Source organism: Saccopteryx leptura, chromosome 1 (assembly GCF_036850995.1).
Source record: "Saccopteryx leptura isolate mSacLep1 chromosome 1, mSacLep1_pri_phased_curated, whole genome shotgun sequence".
Lineage (NCBI taxonomy): Eukaryota > Metazoa > Chordata > Mammalia > Chiroptera > Emballonuridae > Saccopteryx > Saccopteryx leptura.
The window spans coordinates 89,487,111-89,510,399 of NC_089503.1; the positions used below are offsets into that span (position 1 = coordinate 89,487,111).

Below are 23,289 nucleotides of genomic sequence, written 5' to 3' on the forward strand. Positions count from 1 at the left end.
ATATTATTATAAGGGAAACAGAACAGTAGTTAAATTAATTTTAACCTAAGGATACTGCTTTGAAAATTCTGCATTTTTCCTAAGTTGCACTGAAAATCTCAAGTGATGATTTAACTGTTTTAATAAAGCTTGATTACATTTTATATTTAAAGTAATACCTGTCACATAAAGGAAGAAAGCCAGACACAGAAAGCTAATATACTTGCTTAAAATGTTTTAATTATTGTATATGCTACATAAGCCATTTATGTAGCTACTCTTCATTTTTTTTTTAAAGAAAAGTCATTTTTTGTTCTGTAAAGCAAGAGACGGTACTTTAGACATATGGTACTAAAGTGGGACCATCAATTATCTGGATATTTTGTTGCATGAAGTTTTATAAAGAAAAATTGTATAAGGTATTATGGTAGACTTATTCCAAAAAATAACTTTGGGTTACTTACTGGTCACTGTGAAATCAATGTCATCTTTTCTAATTTTGGGTATTTAGGCTATACAATGAGAATTGATTTTCTGAATGATAGCCCCAAGAACTTGCAAGAGTCTCACTTATCAAAAAAAGATTCAATTATGTTCCCGTACTGTACTTACCAGGGAAGAAAGTAAGGGCATACAAAAGGCTCCTCAAAAAAAGCTGCAATAACCTTCAGTTACTTACATTAGCACACCTAGATAATTCACAGCATTCATTTCTCAGTGGTCTGGGCAATATATTATAGATTTATGGTATAAAAACATTTTACTTTTAACCATATCTTCTTTTTTTTTTTAAGTGAGAGGAAGGGAGATACGGAAACAGACTCCTGCATGTGCCCTGACCAGGATCCAACCAGTGACCCTCGTCTGGGGCCAATGCTCTGCTCATCTGGGGCCATGCTTGCAACCGAGCTATTTTTAGTGTCTGAAGAGGAGGCTCCACAAAGCCATCCTCAGTGCCTGATCCTAATGCACTCAAATTAACTGAACCATGGTTGTGAAAGGGAAAAGAGAGAGGGAGAGGGAGAGAGAAGAGGGAGGGGTCAGAAGCAGATGGTCGCTTTTCCTGTGTGCCCTGTCTGGGAATAGAATTTAGGAGTTCTGTAAGCTGGATTGATGCTCTACCACTGAGTCAACTGGCCAGGGTCAACAGTATCTATATATAATCCCAGTGAACCTCCAGTTTATTACATAATCAGAAGATTCTTTTAATTAAAATTTTGAGGTAAAGAAATTATACACAGGATGGGGTAAGAGTAGGTTTACAGTTGTGAATACAAGAAACACAGAGTTTACTTTTGTATTATTATTTATTAATTATTGTATTGTTTTCCTTATGAACAACTATGAAATTACTTTTGCCTCACCTTGTACATAGTATTTGAATCACTGACAGTGATGAGTAAAATGAAAGAATCTGACAATATGTAAAAAGAAGTACAGTACTTAACATCCCCAGGAAACTGTGCTTATCTTTCCAGATTCCAGGCTGTTTTGCAACAGAGGTTTAAGGCTTAGATGTGTAGCTGAACTAGAGAATCCAAAGGATCTTTGCCAAGCCTAACATCATGTGACGTATGGAATAATGAGAGTTAAATGTCCAAACCTTGAGGCTCCTTGATTTCTTTTGTGTGTTCTCAGGAAAGGCAGTGGTGGGATTCAAATAATTTAACAACTGGTTCTCTGCCCTAATGACCGTTTCAAGTATAAAAAGAAGATATACCAAAAGGTAGTTTATTATTTCATGCATTTAATACTTAAATGAGAACAATAAAAGAGGTACACAGAACTAGGTTATGTTATAAGAAAATTTTAAAATATTAATAAAAAAACATTAAATAATATCTGACAAAAAACAATAAAACTGTTGTTTAAGGTATTTCCAATGACAGCTTATCTCCCCCTGGTTGTTTGGCACTTTTTCTTTTTACATTATATATTTGTTTACTGAAGTAACAAACATGAAGGAATTAAAATGTAGTATTTCATCAAAGGTATAATGAGTCTTATGAAAAGAATAAATATATATTACAAGCATAGTTCTGTCAAACTTTTTCACCTATTAACAGAATGAACCTTACTACGGGCACTTAGAATATGCTGTTCAGCAGATGAATGTTAAAAAAGAGTAAGGAATGTAAATTTGTGATTTCCATATTGGGCGGCTGCCCAGGTGCACCCACCTTAGAGAGAACACTGATTACAAGTGCCATTTTAACAACCTGTTCGCCAAACTCAATAAAAAAAAAATTAGGTGTCAGTTCTGCAGAACCAATGAGAACCAGGTGAATCCCACCACTGAGTATAGGGTAAAATTTGCAAAAAACCCATAAGTACAAAATGCCACTAATGGTAAAAACTTCCACCAGCAAGATGATAAAAAAATACTGCATTATGTTCAGTATCAAGGAAAGCAATGCTAATATACACATAAAAAAAACTTAGCTTCTTTGTATATCAAATCTAAAATCTTGCTTTGCCAAAATAAATCTTTAGTACATAACAGTAATTTCATCCAAAAGGGAACCCTTGTGTACTGTTGGTGGGAATTCAGATTGGTTTGGCCACTGGGGCAAACAGGATGCAGTTTCCTCAAAAATTAAAAAATGGAACTGCCTTAAGACCCAGTGATTCCACTTCTAGGAATATATCTGAAGAAACCCAAAACAATAATTTTAAAAAGTAGATGGATCCCCATGTTCACTGTAGTATTATTTACAATAGCCAAATTATGGAAGCAACCCAAGAGCCCATCAACATATGAGTGGATAAAAAAGCTTTGGTACATTTACACAGTGGAATACTACTCAGCCATAAAGAAGAACAAAGTTTTATCATTTGCAACAGCATGGATAAACCTTGGGGGCTTATGCTAAGAGAAGGCAGTCAGAGAAAGACAAATACCATATGATTTAACTTATATGGGAATCTAAAGAACCATATAAATGAAAAAACAAAACAGAAACAGACTCATAGATACAGAGAACAGACTAATGGTCACCAGAGGGGAGGGTTGGAAGATTAGGTGAAAAGGTAGAAGATTTGAGAACTACAGATTGGCAGTTATAAAATATAGCATAGGGAAGATAGTCAATAATAGTGTAATAACTATGTATGATGCCAGGTAGATACATAAAATTATCAGAGAAATTACTTCATAAAGTACATGATTGTCTAACCACTATACCGTATACCTGAAACTAATACAAAATAATATTAAATGTAAACTGTACTTGAAAAAACACTATAAATAATAAAAAAATTATCCACTGTTTTTTTTTAAACCCTAGTATTATCTCCCTAAATTATTTATATTTTCAAGAGCAGTCTTCTAAAGCTGGTTTGGGGAAACGAGGAACATGGAGTGTTGGCCTCTCTGGTCCCTCACCTGTCCTGCAGCAGAGAAATTTGCATGTGACTTGTCTCACATCATAGTTGTTTATAAACTCAGGGGAAATCATTATTGACCTCTAATGAATTTACCAGGATGTTAAGAACTACAGAAAAATTTATTAACTTAATATTTCAGAGGGTTTGAGGGTCATCCATTTCTACAGATAGTGAAAAAGAGATCTAAATAATTCGTGCTTTTCTACAGAAAAATTACAATGATAGCTGTTTCCCCTAAAATGTAGTCAAGTGCTCCATATCATGAAGTGTTTCTTTTCTAGTCTAAGGCTCTAAGCCAAGCCTTCCTCTTCTTAGCCTTTGTTTCTCCACCCTGGCTTACTTCCACGTAGTTCACTTCCTGGCACTTTTGCAATCCAAATCTTTCAGGAAGCCTTCCCTGACCAAGAACCTCGTCATCTTCTTCATTTGTTCTCCAGAATTAAGTAATTTTCCCCGTGCTGTGCCAGCTTCTGTGGTATTGGTTTAATCCTTCAATTTGTATTTGTGTTTGTGCATGTGTCCTCTTTTAGACTGTGAACTCCTTTAAGAACTCAGCCTAGCGATCCCACTTCTGAGAATATATCCTAAGAAGTTTGAAACACTAGTTCCAAAGTATATACACACCCCTATGTTCATTGCAATGTTATTTACAATAGCCAAGATCTGGGAACAGCCCAAGTGCCCATCATTAGATGAGTGGATAGAAAAGCTGTGGTACATTTACACATGAAATACTACACAGCCACAAAAAAAGGGAATTCTTACCTTTTGGAACAGCATAGAAGGACCTGGAAATCATGATGTTAAGTAAAATAAGCCAGTCAGAGAAAGACAAGTGCCATATGATTTTACTCACATGTGGAATCTAATGAACAAAATGAACTAAAATTGAAATAGAGACAGATTCATAAAGAGCAGGCTGATAGCTATCAGGGGGAGAAGGGTTGGGCAAGGGAGGTGGAAAGATAGAGCAAAACAAGGCAAAGAAAAACTTATGGGCCCATAAACACGGTGGTGATTGTCATGTGGGGGGAAGCTGGAGGAGGGTAAAAGGGCATAAATGGTGAAAGACCAAGACTTGACTTGGGGGAGGGTGAACACACAATACAATATACAGAGATGAGATATAAAATTGGGTATCTAAAACCTGCATAATTATATTAACTAGTGTCATCATAATAAATTCAATAAGAAAATTTAAAAAACACATCCTAATTCTAGACTTCTTTAACGTCACCATTATAACTTAGTTCTAATCACTAGTCTGCTATTGACTAGCTGAGGGCTTTATGTAACTAGGGTTCTGTCTCATGGATGAAGGATGCTGAATGAGATGATCTTTAAACTGTATAGTAACTATAAAATCCTGTAATTATTATAGGAAAAGAACACAGACTACAATTAACATTACTCATGTGCGTATCCCTAGAACTTAACACATGCTTCATATACATTGGGTATTTAATCAACATTTCTAAAACAAATGAATAAGAATATGAAAATAGTGATATTTAGAGCACTAAGTGAGATAAAGTTTTCATGAGATGACAAACACAAGAGAAACAGGTTCCAACAAAGGAAACTTCTTTAGGCTGATGCAACATCCTCCTCTAAGCCATGTTGCAGGTCACAGGGTGGGTCGGAAGGCCAGACAGAGGATACTATGTTTTGATTCTTAAGTGGATATACCTGGAAAGATCAAGCCTGGGAATATTGAGCTCTTTAGAGTGCAAAATACTTTTGTGAACCAAAGAAAAAGAACTGGCACTCAAGGCTTTCTCCTCTACCATCATTTGTCCTGAACGGTGACTTCCCCTGACTGTGCAAGCCTGAACCCTGGTGTGCGTGTAGGTGGGGGCTCTGTGCCCCAGGGTTAGGGGGCTAGGCAGCAGTGGGATTCAGCCAGTTTGCACCGGTTTGGCAGAACCGATACCTAATTTTTTTGCTGAGTTTGGCAAACCGATAGTTCAAATGGCACTTGTAATCAGGGTTCTCTCTAAGGTGGGTGCCTGGGCAGCAACCCAATGTGGAAATCACAAATTTACGTTCCTTACTCTTTTTTAATGTTCATCTATGCAACAGCATATTCTAAGCACCCGTAGTAATGCTCATTCTGTCCATAGCTGAAAAGGATTGCAAGTGAGGATGCCAATCCAGAAGAAATACAGAAATATCTTCAAAACTGTTTTATTGTTTTCGTCAGGTATGATTTCATATATTTTCCATTAATATTTTAAAACTCTCTCTTAGAACATAATCTAGTTTTGTGTACCTCTTTTATTGTTCACATTTAAGTATTAAATGCAAGAAATAATAAACTACTTTTCAGTATATCATTTTTTTTAATACTTAAAAGAGTCATTAGGGCAGAGAACTGGTTGTTAAATTATTTAAATCCCACCACTGGAGCTAAGCATACCTGGCATCCAATGTGTCATTCCCATCTCGTTTACATAAAACTGATGTCAAATTGGTCTCTTCAAAGGTTCATCTCTGTCATCCATCCTAGGTAATGACCTATTTCTAACCAGTGTCCCATTTCGGAGACCTTCTCTGTTATCTGCACATACTCCTTCTTTCACACTCCCCACACCCAGTGGGTGAGCTCATCCTGTCTGTTCTACTTAAGAACCACACTTACTTTTCACAGCGCTGGCTTTAGCTTCCTTATATTTTCATATTCTGGTAACAGCGCCCTCTTTGAGCCTCTGAGAAAGCCTCTATTATCCCTCCTGCCGCTGTGTCCTCCATATGTTGCAAAACCCTGTCCTTAATTCAATGAAATAAAACATAATCACAAATACCCTGCTTTAAGTCTTTTTCATTTCCTTTTCTTTCTCTTTTTATTTCCTCCTTTTTACATTTTTTGAGGGAGGGAGAATTTTGCTTATTGATAATATTTAAATTCCTAGGATTCATTTGTGACTCTCTGAATTGGTTTAAATAAAATTTTTCCAGCTCCATATATTTTGTCATTCAAAATCATATTCATATTTCTCTTCTTAATTGGATATGTTACTTTTCACAGGAAATGATAGGCCCTGTCAGGAATTTTTACTTTTGTACAGGCAATTCTTTTTGTCTGCAGTGTTTCTCACCATTTCTCACATAGAAAATGTTCATCTTTCAATGTCCTTCAACATCCTGTCTCCGCTTTAGAGAAACATCCTCTGCTCTGTTGATTCCCTTAGCATGCTGACTGTGTCTTTGTAAAAGCACTTACCTCCAGTATCATGACTTACCCATTTACCATCAATCCCTCCATATAATGTGAGATCCCAAAGGGCGCACACCAAATCTGACCTATTTCTCATACCAAGCACATAGCATGATTCTTGCCATGTAGGAAACAAGCACATTTGGGGGATAAGTAAAAGTAGAATGAATATAGTTCTCAAATAAATAAAATGAATGCTAACATGTTATGAAAGAGTTGAAATTTTTTTTTTTAAATTTTATTTATTTTAGACAGCAAGGAAAGGAAAGAGAGAGAGACAGGAACATGGATCTGTATGCGCCCTGACCTGGGATCAAACCCACAACCTCTGTAGTTCCAGACACTGCTCTAACCAACTGAGCTATCCAGCCAGGGTTTGAAGTCTTTTTCAGATCCTGCGTTAAAAAGGCTTTAAAGGGCTAGCCTTGTAACCCAATGGACTTAGGTATGTTTGTTTCTATGGAAATGGACATTCTTAGTTCCAAATAGCACACATACAAATGAACTTTGGAACACAACATGCTACCTCAGGGTTCCATGGGGCCCGGCAACAGGCTCTGAGGTTGGCAGGCAGTCCCTAGACTGGCTCATGGATGAGACTCTGACAAGTGCATGAACTAACCGAAGGCACACAGTCTGAGGAGCCTCTGAGCTGGCAGCAGAGACCAGCTCCAGTCAGCCAGTGAACAACCGATGCCCTTTGCCTACATGGCCCTCCTGGGTCCAGGCCATGCTGGTCACTGTGTACTGTGTGCGAAAGGACCTCTCTGAGGTCACCTTCTCTCTCCAGCTCAGCCCGGACTTTGAGCTCCGCAATTTCCGCATGCTCTGTGAGCTCGAATCTGGCATCCCCGCCGAGGAGATTCAGATCACCTACATGGAGCGGCTCCTCACCGACGACCACTCTTCCCTGGGCTCCTATGGCCTCAAGGATGGCGATGTGGTTATTCTACTTCAGAAGGAGAATATGAGCCGTCGGCCTTCGGGGCGGATGTCAAGCCTGCCTCGGGTCGATTCCATGGGGGTAGCCATGCCCGGGACTTCCGGCTCCCGGCAGCGCCGCGAACCACCGGCCCAGCAGGCCCATGGCTTAGGCTCTGGAGAGAAGATGACATCTGCTCAAGGTCTAGACAACCCAGCCTTGATTCGAAGCATGCTGCTTTCCAATCCCCATGATCTGTCCCTGCTGAAGGAACGCAATCCCCGCTTGGCAGACGCCCTGCTCAGCGGAAACCTTGAGACATTTTCTCAGGTCCTGATGGATCAGCACATGGAATTGGCCCTGAGAGATCAAGAGAGGCTTCGCCTCTACTCTGCTGACCCATTTGATTCGGAAGTTCAGGCCAAAATAGAAGAAGAAATCCGGCAGCAAAACATCGAGGAGAACATGAACATAGCAATGGAAGAGGCTCCAGAGAGTTTTGGACAAGTGACCATGCTCTATATCAACTGCAAAGTGAATGGACATCCTTTGAAGGCTTTTGTTGACTCAGGGGCACAGATGACTATTATGAGCCAAGCCTGTGCTGAGAGATGTAACATAATACGGCTGGTGGACCGAAGATGGGGTGGGATTGCTAAAGGAGTGGGCACACAGAGAATTATGGGCCGAGTTCATCTAGCTCAGATCCAAATCGAAGGCGATTTCTTGCAATGCTCTTTCTCTATCCTTGAGGAGCAGCCCATGGACATACTTCTGGGGCTAGATATGCTCAGGAGACATCAATGTTCCATTGACTTGAAGAAAAACGTGCTGGTGATTGGCACCACTGGCTCTCAGACTCACTTTCTTCCTGAGGGAGAGTTACCCCCGTGTGCCAAGCTGGTAAGTAGCACTGAGCAAGAAGACTCTTCAGACAAGGATGTAGCAGATACTATTCAACATTCGGTCAAAGGTCCAGGACGAAAAAAGCATTAAAACACGTCCTTAATAAGCCACCAACTTGAGAGACTCGCAGGTTCCAGGAAAGTATAGGATGTGAGCTTACTGGCAATACGATCATTAAAAACATCAGTAACAACTAAACCTGGCGTTGGGATCAAGTCCTCAGGCCTGTATACCTGTAAATTGTGATTGTCTGATCTTGGTCACACTTCCATTTCCCTTAGAGTAGATCACTGAACCTCATCCTGGGGGGTCTCTGGAGGCTCCAACTGATGTGCAAGTAACCAATGAAAAGAAAAGCAGCTTCTTCCTTTAGAGACACTATCCTATCAGATTACAGGGCAGCTTGTCCAAACCTGTTGCTATTCTGCAGAACTGGCTGAAAGAAGCCATTATCACAGGCCCCACAATGCATCTACACAAAAGTATTTCAAATTGGTACTAATGATTACTTATATTCAGAGAAATATGTCTATTTTTAAAAATTTTGTTTTCTTTGAGAAAGTTATTAGAATTAGTGGGTCAATTATTCTCTCAAGTTTATTAAGACTTATAAATATTTGTTTTGAATAGCAGAAAGGCCTATTTCCTTATATTTTATATCTTTCTCTGGACTCCTCTGGAGTCATATTCATCACAATCCACTCCTCGAAGCTATTTATCCATAAATGAGTGAGTAGATTTTTTTTCCCCCGAGATAGCCTAATATAATTTTCTCTTTCCCCTGAATTCAAGGAAACTCTGGTTATAAAACAAAAGGGATCAAGTCAGTTTTTCTTGGGAGTCTATTGGTTTCATTGTGGTGGAGTGGGAGGTAGGGGCAGGCAATGCTCCAAGTCCCTTAATGCTAATTTCAACTAGATCTTTTATTATTTTTTTTAATCTGCTTTATATATTAACCTGCCACATAAATCTTGTTTGAAAAAAATGTTTTCATTGTTAAAATAACCTCTGAAAACTTCTGAATGAGAAGTGCTCTAAAGCTTCATTCAGTTCTGTGATCCATCTGACAGAACTACCCTCCAACGACACTGGGAAGGGGAAGATCCTAGACTAACTACAACCCATGGCTAAAACACATAGGAGGAAAGGTCCAGCTGCCCGAGGCCATAAGACTCAGGGACAATGTTTCAGAGCAATAATCCATCAAGACTGGTATTAGAAAGAGTAGTGGATTCAAAGTCAAGAAATATATGTTCTGATCCCAGTTCTCTATTATTCAGGCAAATCAGGTCACATATTGTATAACTTAGGTTTCTTATTTGCAAATTTTGTCCATTATAAGGGTGGGGCCAAAGTAGGTTTACTTTGTGAGTACACAAGACACAGAGCATATTTTTGTATTAGCATTTGTTAATTATTGTATTATTTTCCATACAAACACCTGTAAACCTACTTTGGCTCCACCCTGTATTATGATCTATAGCATCTTTTAAGTTTTTGATTTTCTCAAAAAGATCTAAAGCTACTGGAAACATTCTCAAAGGCTACAGAAAACAAAACAAACTTCCCCTATAATCACCATATCCCTTTCTTGATCTGCTTCTCAGTGAGAATAATCACCTTCCTCAAGAGTCACTCTTTCTGGTGCAGCTGCTGGTTCCCCTCCCAGGTTTTTTCTTCCTTATAGGGTTTCCTCTGCTCATATTTCCCAATATTGTCTACATTTGCATCAACGCTTGCACCTAGAAGAACTGCTAAAGATTACCAATGGAGACTTCTTTTCTACTTTTGTTCCTAAGTACTCAGGACACATGTGACTCACAAAATGAAGGAAAAAATTCAGAGTAAAGTCAGGAATAAACAATTAAATTCTTATGAATTAATGGGAACTGAGGTGATAAATTCATGGGTCAAAAAAAATATGCAAACTCCTTAGAATCTTGGACTGGAGTCAGTATGCTGTAATGTATTTCACATATATTAGTACCATTAATCAGAATACACCTTCAAAATAGTTATGATTAGCCACATTTTACAGATGGGATATTCAAGGCTCAGAATTATTATGAAGCACTAAAATATTTATTAGTTTAATATTTTTGTAACTTTTTTTGACAACTATCCACATTTTAGATTGTTACCCAGTTTCACATCATACACACACATACACACAAATGCACACACACATTGGTCTAGACAAAAAAAAAAGAAATAAAATAATATGAAATGTTTTATCCTTTCCTAGTACATTTCTTTAAAAATTATACTTTATGCCTGACCAGGAGGTGGCGCAGTGGATAGAGCGTCAAACTGGGATGCGGAGGACCCAGGTTCGAGACCCCAAGGTTGCCAGCTTGAGCACAGGCTCACCTGGTTTGAGCAAAGCTCACCAGCTTGGACCCAAGGTCACTGGCTTGAGGCAAGGGGTTAATCGGTCTGCTGAAGGCCCACAGTCAAGGCACATATGATAAAGCAATCAATGAACAACTAAGGTGTCATAATGAAAAACTGATGATCGATGCTTCTCAATATCTCTCTGTTCCTCTCTGTCTGTCCCTGTCTATCCCTCTCTCTGACTCTCTCTCTGTCTCTGTAAAAAAAATAAAATAAAAAATAAATAAATAAAAATTATACTTTATTATTTATAAATGCTAGAAATGTCTCACTAATTGTATGCCACCAAGGTATCCTGATCCACAATTTGAAAACATTGACGGACCTACCAAGTTGCTCAATTCAAGTCTTTCTGATTTGAAATGCTAATTTCTTTTCATTTTATAACCTTCTTTACCAGACTCATTTTGAATTAGAAACTGGTGCAAAATTATTGCAGAATTTTATTTTATGAAAGCTACTAAGACACTACAGTCCTGGTAAAAATGACGAGTAGCAGTAATCAGAATACACGCAATAACTACTTATTGAACACCATGAAATAAGGACTGAACCAGGTTTTTATAAACATAAGAATGAGCAAGCTCTAGTTTTTGACCTCAAGGTGATTATGACCTGATGGAGTGGTGGGGGGAAGGAGAAAATCTTGTAATCAAGAACAAAAAGAGTAGACATAAAATCAGTAATATGTGTAAAATGAAGAAGTGAATTTTAACTTGGAGGCTATTTAAAAATAAATAAGCCAGTAAAATGCACTTTTAATATATCTAATATGTCCATTACTGATGCCGAAAAAAACAAACAAACATACTCTCTTCCTAAAGATCAGGTACCTAATATACAATTTATAAGAATTCACTATTGCTTGACCAGGTGGTGGCGCAGTGAATAGAGCGTCGGACGAGGATGCCGAGGACCCAGGTTCAAGACCCCGAGGTTGCCAGCTTGAGCGCGGGCTTATCTGGCTTGAGCAAAGAACTCACCAGCTTGGACCCAGGGTCGCTGGCTTGAGCAAGGGGTTACTCAGTCTGCTGAAGACCCATGGTCAAGGCACATATGAGAAAGCAATCAATAAACAACTAAGGTGTCACAACAAAAAACTGATGATTGATGCTTCTCATCTCTCTCCATTCCTGTCTGTCCCTATCTATCCCTCTCTCTGACTCTGAAAATGATAAACAAATCTTTATTTCTTTTCTTTCCATTAGAAGTGATGATAAAGTAATCCACATAATGAAATAAACCTAACCTGTTTAAAATAGCCATTTAAAAAAATCCATTAAACCCTTGGTTTCACCTAATACCTATTTAACTCTACACCTTACCTAAAAGAAAGTCACTGTTATTGAGAAGCATGTATTTCAAAACTGCAGTAATTCATTCTGCTGCAGTTAAACAAGAAGACTAATATTGTTGGACATTAGTAGAGCATCTAATCTTAACTTCTTTTTTAAAATATGAGGTTATAAAATGCATCTTGTTTCTAGGGGATAATCAACTCCCCCCAAAAGAAAAGACAAATGAGGGTTTGCACATATAAATCCATCTTCACTGCAGGTACAAAATGTTGACTTTTAAAGAAACCACTGCATTTCTTTCAGAGAGGCATTTGCTGACATTTAATATTCCACAGAGACACACTTGAGTAAATTATTGGGGAGTAATCTGGAATTCACAGCAGAAAACTGTTGGTGAAGATATTAATGAATGGTAACATTCTTTGGAGTTAACACAACCTAGAAAACCAAAGAAGAGGAACAATGGTGAAGAGAAGGAGAGGGAGAAGGGGGCAAAAAAAGAAAAAAAAATCTAGAAATCTGGTTTGCCTTTAACTAATTCCTTGGTTGAAGTGCCGTTTTATAAAATGGGTGTGGACTGTGTGGAGATTAAGGATAGCTACCATTCCACAATACTTTATTCATCATTGGCAAGGTACCTAAAAACAAAAGTACTTTCACAGCCTGAACTATGGTGGTGCAGTGGATAAAGTAGCAACCTTGGAACACTGAAGTCGCTGGTTCAAAACCTGGGCTTGCCCGTCAAGGCACATGCGGAAAGAAACTACTACTGCTTCCCACTTCTTCCCCCCATTCTCTCCTCTCTCTCTCTCTGTCTCCCTCTTCTCTTTAAAAATAAATAAATAAATAAAAATTCTTTCACATTAGAGCTTGAGTCAAATTTGCTTTCAAACCCCCAATTTGTTTGCATGTCTGGGTCCACCTGTCAGAATCCCTTATCAGGAAATAGGGGCTGGCAGTCCTGCTGTGCCTCTTCTGTGTCTTTCACACAAGATCCATTTAACCAGCTGATGAGGTGGGTTTGTTTCTTTTTACTACAGTATATGTGTTTTGATGATTGTTCTCTTTATATTTGAATGATCACAAAATAATTTCCTCCTATGTTGAAGTTCATAGAAGGCAACATGGGCCAGCTCCAGATGATGGATAAGTGTATTCCTTCTGTTAATTGATATATCGGTATTGTTTCCAAATAAAATAGATGATTAACAACATAAGCAGATTTCAGATAAAATAATCACTTACATTTCTCAAATTTTACCCTACAACATCAATCACGTTTTGAAAATCTGACTCTACTAGCACTTACTACAAAAAGCCCTTGAGATAAAGAAGAAAATTAATTTCAAATTACATTAATTCACATATTCTCCCTTCTAAACTCATGTCATGTGTAGGGATTCAATTAATCTAAAAGTAAAGTATCAATGTTTTGCACTCATCCATGTCTATAAAAATTCAATATACTTTATTAAGAGTCTTGTAATTTGCCCTATATCATTCAAAGGGACAAGGAAATATAAGTTATAGTCTTTGCCTTTAAAAAAAATTTAAAGTCAAGTTAAAGGAACTAGAAAAAAATGCAAAAGAAACAATTTGGAAATAATTACTTCATTGCAAATTCATGAAATAGTTTAGAATTTGAGTTCAGATTTGAATGAACTCCAGCTTCCCATTTAAGATGCTAACTACCAGACTGGACTGCAGGGTCTATTGCAGCAAAGTTCATTCAGCACCTGCAGGGCATCAGGCACAATTTTAGGTGCTGGATTTCCTCAATAGAGCAACAATTTTCTGGTGCTCAACTGGTACTTTGAGCTGTACCAAGCATAGAGGACAATCTGTCACCTTCTGAAATATGAGTCACTCAAGGTCACTTTGAGACTCAGCTAACAAAATCAGAGTTAACATGTGGCATATTCTCAAGTTAAACTTCAAGGCAAAGTTTGCAGTCTGTTTCTGCCTTGACCCACAGTGGCATTGTGCTGTGCTCGAGGTTGTTTCCTTTTATGGGTTTAGTTTTGGAGCAGGATTCTGAAGTTGTAAACAAATACCTTCTTCACAGAGTTAAAGCAAAGGGGTTTGGGCCTACACTATTATCAGGGGTCTCAAACTCAACTCAGCATGTGGGCCACAGAGCAAGATCACAGCCATTCGGCGGGCTGCACTAGATCTACAAAAGGCAACTGTTACGCAACACTTTTCTCACTGCAGTTGAAAACAAAAAAAAATCAGTACAACAAGCACAATCATACATGCAGTTTACTCAGTGTCACAAAACGACCAGAAACTGTAGTTCGCATCACAACTGCTGTTAACTAAGCTAATATCTAGCTAGGATGCTAGAGAAATGAAAAATACAAGTAGGCCCCTAGGCTTACTTAATTTTATCCAAAACATTTTGAACTTCGTGGATTAGTCTGCGGGCCGCACAAAATTGTTCGTCGGACCGCATGCGGCCCGCGGGCCGCGAGTTTGAGACCCCTGCTATAGATGAACAACCAGCAATACAGGCTGAAAAAATTAATTGCTGGAGATGATTCAATTTGATGGAATAGTTGTCATTATACTTAAATTCCAGGGAATAAAAGAATAGAAGTTCTCATGAACAATAAAATATCAACCAAATGGGAATTATATAAATGTTTGGGCATTTGGAAACCCTAGTATGGGGTCCAAAGTTACTAACAAAAATTTAGTAAGGGCTGTGATTTTTTAGAGGGATCATAACCTTGTTCATAATATCATTAGTCTTTACTATTTTATTTGAGGCCAAAAGTACTTGCTTAATAAGTAAGATTATGTAAATGAATAAGTGGGCAAAGCTCCACATTAATAAGCTGACATAGTGAAAATGTGGCTTTTTATTTAACTTAGTTTTTACATGAAAATATGTGAGGTAAAAATAAATCATATCTAGATGGTAAGATTATCTTTGTATAACTAGAATAAATATGTTCTGGGTAACTATATGATGATGTTTACATGTATAGATTTAAATATAACTAATCCAAGAAATAAATTCTTAACATAGTTTTAATCTCATAAAGTTGTCAACTGTTCCATACAATTTAAATAGCATTTTCAGGGGCCAAATCATCCTAGGTTGCCTGGGACTGTCCTGGTTTTAGAACTGATAGCCCAGTGTCTTGGCAACTCCAACTGTTCCAGGCAAACCAGAATATTTGGTCACCCTATAAGTGTTAGAGGTGAAGCCCTAGCCAGCTGGCTTAGTGGTAGAGTGTCAACCTGGAGTATGGAAGTTCTGGGTTCAATTCCTAGTCAAGGCACACAGGAGAGGTGACCATCTGCTTTTCTTCCCCTCCTCCTCTTTCTCTTTCCTTCTGCAGCCATGGCTCGACTGATTCAAGCACATTGGCCCTGAGATCTGTCTCTATCTCTCTTCCTCTCACTTAAAAAAAGACAGAGAGAGAAGTGAAATTTCAATTTAAAGCATTTAGATATGTTGTAGGCACCTCCAAACAATCTGTGAATAGGCCTGAATGATCAATGTTATCAGTATATGTCCAAATATGGAGAGTAGAACGTCCTAATCTACTTCATATAGAAGAAAAAGCCTCATTTAAACACCAAATATGTAAGGGTTGGAAAGTTAACCACTTAAAAAATTATAAGAAAACCCATACAGTTTTCCACAGTGGCTGCACCAGTCTGCATTCCCAACAGCAGTGCAGAAGGGTTCCCTTTTCTCCACATCCTCTCCAGCACTTATTCTGTGTTGTTTTGTTAATGAGCGCCATTGCTGTGAGGTGGTATCTCATTGTGGTTTTAATTTGAATTTCTCTGATGATTAGTGATGTTGAGTATCTTTTCATATGCCTATTGGCTATCTGTATGTCCTCTTCGGAGAAGTGTGTATTCATTTCTTTGCCCATTTTTTTATTGGATTGTTTGTCTCCCTGGTGTTGAGTTTTACAAGTTCTTTATAAATTTTGGTTATTAACCCCTTATCAGACATATTGGCGAATATGTTCTCCCATTGTGTGGGTTGTCTTTTTATTTTGTTAATGGTGTCTTTAGCTGTGCAAAAGCATTTTAGTTTTATATAGTCCCATTTGTTCATCCTGTTCTTTATTGCACTTGCCCATGGAGACAAATCAGCAAAAATATTGCTACAAGATATAGGAGAGTATACTGCCTATGTTTTCTTCTAAGATGTTTATGGTTTTATGATTTACATTTAAGTCTTCTATCCATTTTGAGCTTATTTTTGTGAAACCTATCTCACTATTAGGAATATATCCTAAGAATACAAAATCACTGATGCAAAAGAAGATATGCACCCCCATGTTTATTGCAGCATTGTTTACAGTGGCCAAGATCTGGAAACAGCCCAGGTGTCAGTCAGTGGACGAGTGGATGAAATTGCTGTGGTACATATACACGACAAAATACTATGCAGCTGTGAAAAAGAAGGAAATTTTACCTTTTGCCATGGCATGGATGGACCTGGAGACTATTATGCTAAGTGAAATAAGCCAGGCAGAGAAAGACAAATGATATGATCTCACTTATATGTAGAATCAATGGAACAAAATGAACTGAGGAATGAAATAGAGGCAGAGGTGGGGTCATAGGGACTAGAGAGATTGCTGTCATAGGGAAGGAGGATTAGAGGATAGGATCAGAGAAGGTGAAGGGATTAGTGAAATTATATATATATATATATATATAAAACACAGAAATACAGATAGCAGGAAAGCAGGTCCCAGAGGGAAGGAGGCGGGAGTTTGAGGGAGGGGGAAAACGGGGTTTAGATAGGGATATGGGGAAGGGGGAGAGGGTGCTGTATTCAGTGGGATGCTTGAGTCCATGTTAACACAATAAATTAAAATTAATAAAAAAATTATAAGAAAACCACCCTATAAATATTAGAAGTGGATTTTTAATTCAAAGCATGTGAGTATGTTGTGGGCATCCCTATAAAAGAAATGTCAAAATAATTTAATGAAAGAACACTGTACTTTTTTTCCAAGAAAATCCATGGTAAAACTGAATTTGATGAAATTGCTTTAATTTTCAAGACGCCTTGGAATTGTTTTATATATATATACACACACACATATATATGTGTATATATATATATGCATGCAATTAAAAAATGGAGTAAAAATTGATATTAGAAAATAGAGTCAGAGGGTACAAAAAATAAATATTGTAATTATCTATGAACTTGGATTATCCTTATAAAAGCACTGCTAAAGTAAAATTATATAATTTTTTACACTTACTGTAAGCATAGTGGTAGACTGAATTTACTTTTCAAAGTAAATCCCTGGTTTTAAGTTTTTAAGAGCATATTTGAAGAAAGGATCAAAAACTTCAGAAAGAAGCACAAGTAACTAAGATGTTACCTTCACGTTTACTTTATGTTGTCATGGAGCTATCAGAAGGTCAAGATACAATGAAAAGGATGTAAGGTAGGATGGTACAATGTGGACTGGGTTTTGATAGTTGTGCTTGGAGACTGCAGATGATGCCTGGAAACAGCTGCTTTGCTGAGTAGACGATTGAGGAGTGGAAGAAACATGGAAGGCCCATGATTCCTCAGTAGAAAATTGTACAGAGTCAGGGGCTAGGAGGTAAGGAGAGGAGTATAAAACCAGATTATGACAGATGAAGCTGCCTGAGAAGGTTCTAAGAAAATATAGCCAGCCACTATTGTCCAGTGAGCCAAATATTTTAACCAAAAGCAAAATGGCAGAGTGATAACCCTTACTGTTGCCACTGGAAAGACAGTTAAACCTGTGACAAGTAGTTTGCTTTCATAGGATCAATGGAGAGTAACACAGAGAAGCTGATGACCTCAGTGGGATATCAGAGACACACTCAAGGCAACTTTGGTTACCAGTTGGGCCAGTTTGTCAATTTACAGTTTAATAACTTTACTTATAGCTTATATCATTAAGAATTTATAATTAAATGATATTAAGCAAACTTTTACATAACTATACTCCAGGAAGTATTCTAAGCTTCATTCTATCAGAAATAATTGCATAGAGTTAAAGCAACAGATGGGCAGTTAGAGTACGACAGAAACAAAGATATTCTCTGTTCAAACACTGCCAACTGTCATTACTTGGTCTCCAAAGCAGGAATTGACAGAAAACAATCTCACTGATATGCCATAAGCTGTAGGAGTTTATGTCCCCATATGGCAAGTTCTCCACTGTCAAAGTCTCATTATATAATGACTCTCAAGTCTGGTCTGAAAGTGTCTTCATTAAAACAAGAAACTAAAGTTGTGCTTGCTCTTTTTATTCAAGTGTTCAATAATTAAGAAATTGGTTTAAGTTTTATGAAAAATTAAAAACCTTTCCATGCTGTCCTCATGGAACTGTTCTCAGTGATTCGGGTTAAATTGTTTTTATTTGTTTGTATTATTTATTTTAACTAATTTGGTAAAATTTGAAGAGTAATGAGAATATATTTTACATATTTTCTCCCTTAAAAAATATTCCAAACATATTGGAACTAATTGCTCAAAGGCACATGTGGAAGTTTCAAATTTTCATTGGCACACTAACTTTTCATAGTTTTACAAAGGTCTTAAAAACTTGGCAGCCAACTAAATAAGTAAGTTTAAGTTCTATGTAAAGTTCAGAGAGTGGGTTAGTGATTCAGAATTCTTTACTTGGGAAGTTATGAAGAATTGGCAAAACTGATTGGCCAGATTAATTGCACGGTGTTCATTTATAGTGGGCCAAAAGGATTCTAGCATATTGCTAAAATAAATCTGCCATCTTTTTGACTAAATAAGAAGCTGATTTATTTCAGTCTACCCAGACATACATAATCTAAATATTTTTTATAAAACTATAAAGATTTCAAGATACATATGTAATATCTTATAAATAAAAGCCTATATTTTTATAGGAACGTTTTCTATGTTCTATTCGGTGATATTCTAATAACTTGATACTCTAAAAAACACAGGCTCTCAGAAGTTCTTTTCCTAGGAGAGCTTATCTTCATCTTGAGGTAACATATTGGCCCTGGGGAACCTGGATAAGTAGTTAGAGATAAATGTACAACTCTAAATAGAAAACGTTAAGGGACACATTTTTCAAGACTATTTAAGCATTATACGAGCAAATAGGTGAAGCTCCACATTAGAACCCTAATTCTAATGGCCATTGTTTTATTTTTCTGCTATAATTTTCCTTGAATGAACAAAGCTAAATCTTTTAACTCACCACTAGTCTGTCTCTGAGCTCACCCCAAATATTTTATATCTCTGGTTCTCTCCATGGTAGCCATGTAAGTGGAAGGGTCTTATCACACATCAACTTATTTTGAAGGCTGCCAAAGTCTTACTAATAGGTACGCAGATGAGTGTTGTATTTTATGTATATTCTAACTTGAATCTTTGTACTGATAAAGACCATTCTCAAGGGTAATATTTCCAAGTCACACAAATATAATTTGAGAGTAAATTCATTCAATAACTACACATTGAGAGCCAATAATGCACCAGACACTGTTACTGCTTTAGGAGTTAGAAAAAAATGATACATAAGAATATCAGAGTAGTTGCCCTCTTGAAGTTTTTTTTCCAGGGGAAGTTTCAAACAATGATAAAAAATAATAATGATACTATAATTATTTACATAGCACTTACTAGGTGAGTCATTTATTCATGTTATACATTTTAACTCATTTTATCTTCGTAATAATCAACATTAAACAATGTCTCCATTTTAAAGGCTAGGACACTGAGGAACAGATTGATTAAATAAGTAGTCCAAGGTCAGGGAGCTAGTAAGTGGCTGCATCCAGCAATTTGGGATCTAGAGTTTATGTGTTTAATCCCTCTACTATGTTACCTCTCAATAACAGCAAATAAACCCCTACATAATATCAAGTAGAGATCCATCTAATGAATAAGAGTGAAGCACTGTAAGAGGATAGAAAAAGAGGAAGAGAGGAGATTACTTTAAACCCTCAGGGAAAGTCTCTCAAGGGAGATGATATTTGAGGAGAAACCAGGATGGGGAGAGGAGAACTCTAGAGAAGATCTGAGCAGAGGACATTTCAGAAGGAACAGGCTATGCAAAGACCTTGTGGAGAAACAAACTAAAGTGTCAAGGGAGAGGAAGAAGGTCAGCGGTTAGGGTGAAATGAAGGAGTAATCTGGAGGAATTAGATTATGCAAGGCTTTTTCCTTCTAAATAAAGGGTTTGGATTTCATTCTAAGAGCTATGAGAAACCATTTAAAGGGTTTTAAGGAAATGAGAGATATTTGATTTATGTTTTTCAAGTTCTCTCTGGTTACTTTGTTCAAAATAGAAAGGCTGACGAGTGGGCCCTTAAAGAGTACAGTATCTATGCCCAGGCCGGATAGCTCAGTTGATAGAGTGTTAGCCCCAGCACAAATATTGTTGGTTCGATCCCCGGTCAGGCCACATACAGGAACAGATTGATGTTTCTGTCTTTCTCTCCCTTCCTCTTTCTCTAAAATCAATCAATAAATAAAAATTTTAAAAAGAAGAATAGCTATAGGCTAAACAATATCTATAGGCTAAACAAAGAAGAAGCCAGCAAAGAAGGGTCAGAAAGAGTAACCAATGAGATAGGAGGGAAATAAAAAGAAAACCAAGAACATACCAGAGAAGCCCCCAAAAAAATATTTTCTGAAGAAAAGAGTGCTCCCTGAGCCTGTCAGTACTAGGGGTTGAGAAGGGTCTTACAAAGTCATGGCTGGCTTTGCAACGTAGAGATTGTTGGCAACTTTGATACGAATGTCTTTGTGCATGTGGTGATAAACAGAGTTTATTCTGAGGAGGGTGAAGGGTTGATTGTGGAATAAAAGAGGTATAGAGAGCAAGTACTAACATCTCTCTCCAGGAAGAGTCCTTTCAGGGAAGTAGAGAAGCACCAAAGGAGGTGAAGGAAGGGGCCACGGAAGCCTTTCTTTTACTACCAAGGCAGGAGTTCAGCATGTTTGCACGTTGATGAGAATGATCTGGTGGGTGGGGGAGGGGTGAAGAAACAGGAGAGAACAAGGAGAGCTAAAAAAGCACTATCTTGCGGATGAGGGAGGCAATGGGCCTTCATAGCAGTAAGCCTTCATTCTTGTAATAGGAAGGTAAGACAGAACAGGTGGGTGCAAAGGTAGGCAGGCTGACAGATCTGATGGTGTGAATTAATGATGAGCTAGTTTTACTTTGTCTTCCACTTTCACAGGGAAATAAGATGCAAAAACACCAGCTCAAGTGAGATGGGGATAGGGAGTGCTGAAAGATTAAGGAGTAGGGAGAAGGTATGGGATAAGCACTTTAGAGCATAAGAGAGTCATTTAAGTGGGAAAGGAAGAATTTCAGACCAGTACTGAGGGTCCACTAAAGCTTCTAGCTTAAATGGTTTCTCTTTCTCTCTCTGTTTTATTTATTATTATTAAATGAGAGGCAGGGAGGCAAAGAGACAGACTCCTGCATGTAGCCCTGACCAGGATCCATCTGGCAAGCCCACTAGCGGATGATGCTCAACCCATCTGGGAAATAGCTCCACTGCTCAGCAACTGAGCTATTTTAGTATCTGAGGTGAGGCCATAGTGCCATCCTCAGTGCCAGGGGCCAACTTGTTCAAATGAGACATGGTTGTGGGAGGAGAGGGAGAGAGAGAAAGGGGAAGTGGAGGTGTGGAGAAGCAGATGGTGACTTCTCCAGTGTGCCCTGACAGGGAATTGAACCTGGGATTTCCACATGCTGGGCTGATGCTTTACTGCTGAGCCAATCGGCCAGGGCCGGCTAGCTTCAATGTTTTAAATGAAACTAGCTTTGCTAGAAAGTAGATAAAGAAAGTGGATACATGGGTTCTAGCACCAATTTTACCACTTACTGAAAGGTGCCTTTAGGCACACCTCTCTCCCTAGGCCTCAGTTTTCCCTTTAAGGAAAGTGGGAAGGTTGTGGATCTGCAGTACTTGGAGGTGTCCAGAAATGCATGGGGTACTCGGGTGTCCTGGAGACCCTGGCATTGAGAGCTAAAGGCATGGGGGTGCTCCATGTCCTACACTGTACAGAATAACTCTGTAAGACAAGTGCCCATCCCTCCTAGTCTTTAGCAGTGTCCACCTCTGGTGAGGAACACTGGCCACAGAATCACACCAAGTGCCCTCCTGAGTCTAATTAGTCAATACCTAATTTTAACTTTAGGTATTGATGGTGGGAGAAGCTAATTTACACTGAGGGGTAAACTGTACATCCATTTAATTCCCACCTATCAATCCGTACCCTCTTCCCTGGACTGACAACAAGCAGCTTAGCCAGGCAAAAGGGGCAGAAGTTGAGTTTGCCCTTGTTATTCCTTCAGGCCTTAGAAGTACTAATGAGCAGTGACACAGTCCACAGATTACAGCCAGAGAAGGAAAGAGCCAGAACAGGGTGAACCAGAAAGCAGAACTCAGCCTTCCATTATTATGGAGACTGCTGTCATTAGCTATCACAATAATTAAATAGAAGTGTAGCCAGCAAAAGCGCTTGGTAACAGCAAGGAAAGTTTGGTACACAGGTGCTGTCAGTATAGTATTATAGATAATGTCTCACTACCATAAAATGACAAAAATTGATTTTAATTGTATTGACCATAAGGCCCCCAACATGAACTGAGAATTAGTTGACAAAGACAGGGCAATTATTAAAGGCAATATATCAAATTCTACTCGAATAATCAGTGGGGTGCTCCTGGCATGGCTTAGTGACCTTTCTAGTTGACACCTTCATTAATGGTGTGCGAGAGGAAAACCAGCATGTGCATGGATTTTCAAAAATGATTCTACTGCGGTAGTTATTCCAACTGCAAACTTCCAACATCACAGTAATAACTTAAGTAGAGAGAAAAATAGAGCTTCCTCGGAAGATTTAAAATGTAAGGCAGGCAATTACACAATCAGATAACACAGACAGATGGGGAAAATTTTAGGCAAAAATTTTAAATAGTAGATTGATTTTTCCTAAAAAAAAAAGAAATCAGTGATTATACAGTTCTCAAATAGTTTTACTATGGGCATTTATTAAATAAATGTACCTGCCCAATTCTCTATATGCATTACTGTTTCATCTTTAGAATGTAATCAAATATAGTAAGAACATACAAATAAATAATTAATGTGCTTTACTTTGAGTTTTCAAAAAATTAAACATTGTGGTACTTTTTTAAGGTAAA

The 23,289-nt window shown here is 37.9% G+C and overlaps 2 protein-coding genes across 3 annotated transcripts in view; one reads left to right on the forward strand and one right to left on the reverse strand.

Annotated features, from left to right (window-relative positions):
• The window catches only part of PDGFD (platelet derived growth factor D), a 273,833-nt gene that overhangs the window by 139,347 nt on the left and 111,197 nt on the right, over window positions 1-23,289 (reverse strand). The window lies entirely within an intron of this gene.
• Window positions 7,314-8,501, forward strand: DDI1 (DNA damage inducible 1 homolog 1). The gene has a single exon (XM_066361499.1). It carries the CDS (start codon window positions 7,314-7,316, stop codon window positions 8,499-8,501), a length of 1,188 nt encoding a protein of 395 aa, XP_066217596.1.

Coding starts and splice junctions, on each gene's coding strand:
- DDI1 (XM_066361499.1), top strand. CDS start 7,314: ATGCTGGTCACTGTGTACTGTGTGCGAAAGGACCTCTCTGAGGTCACC.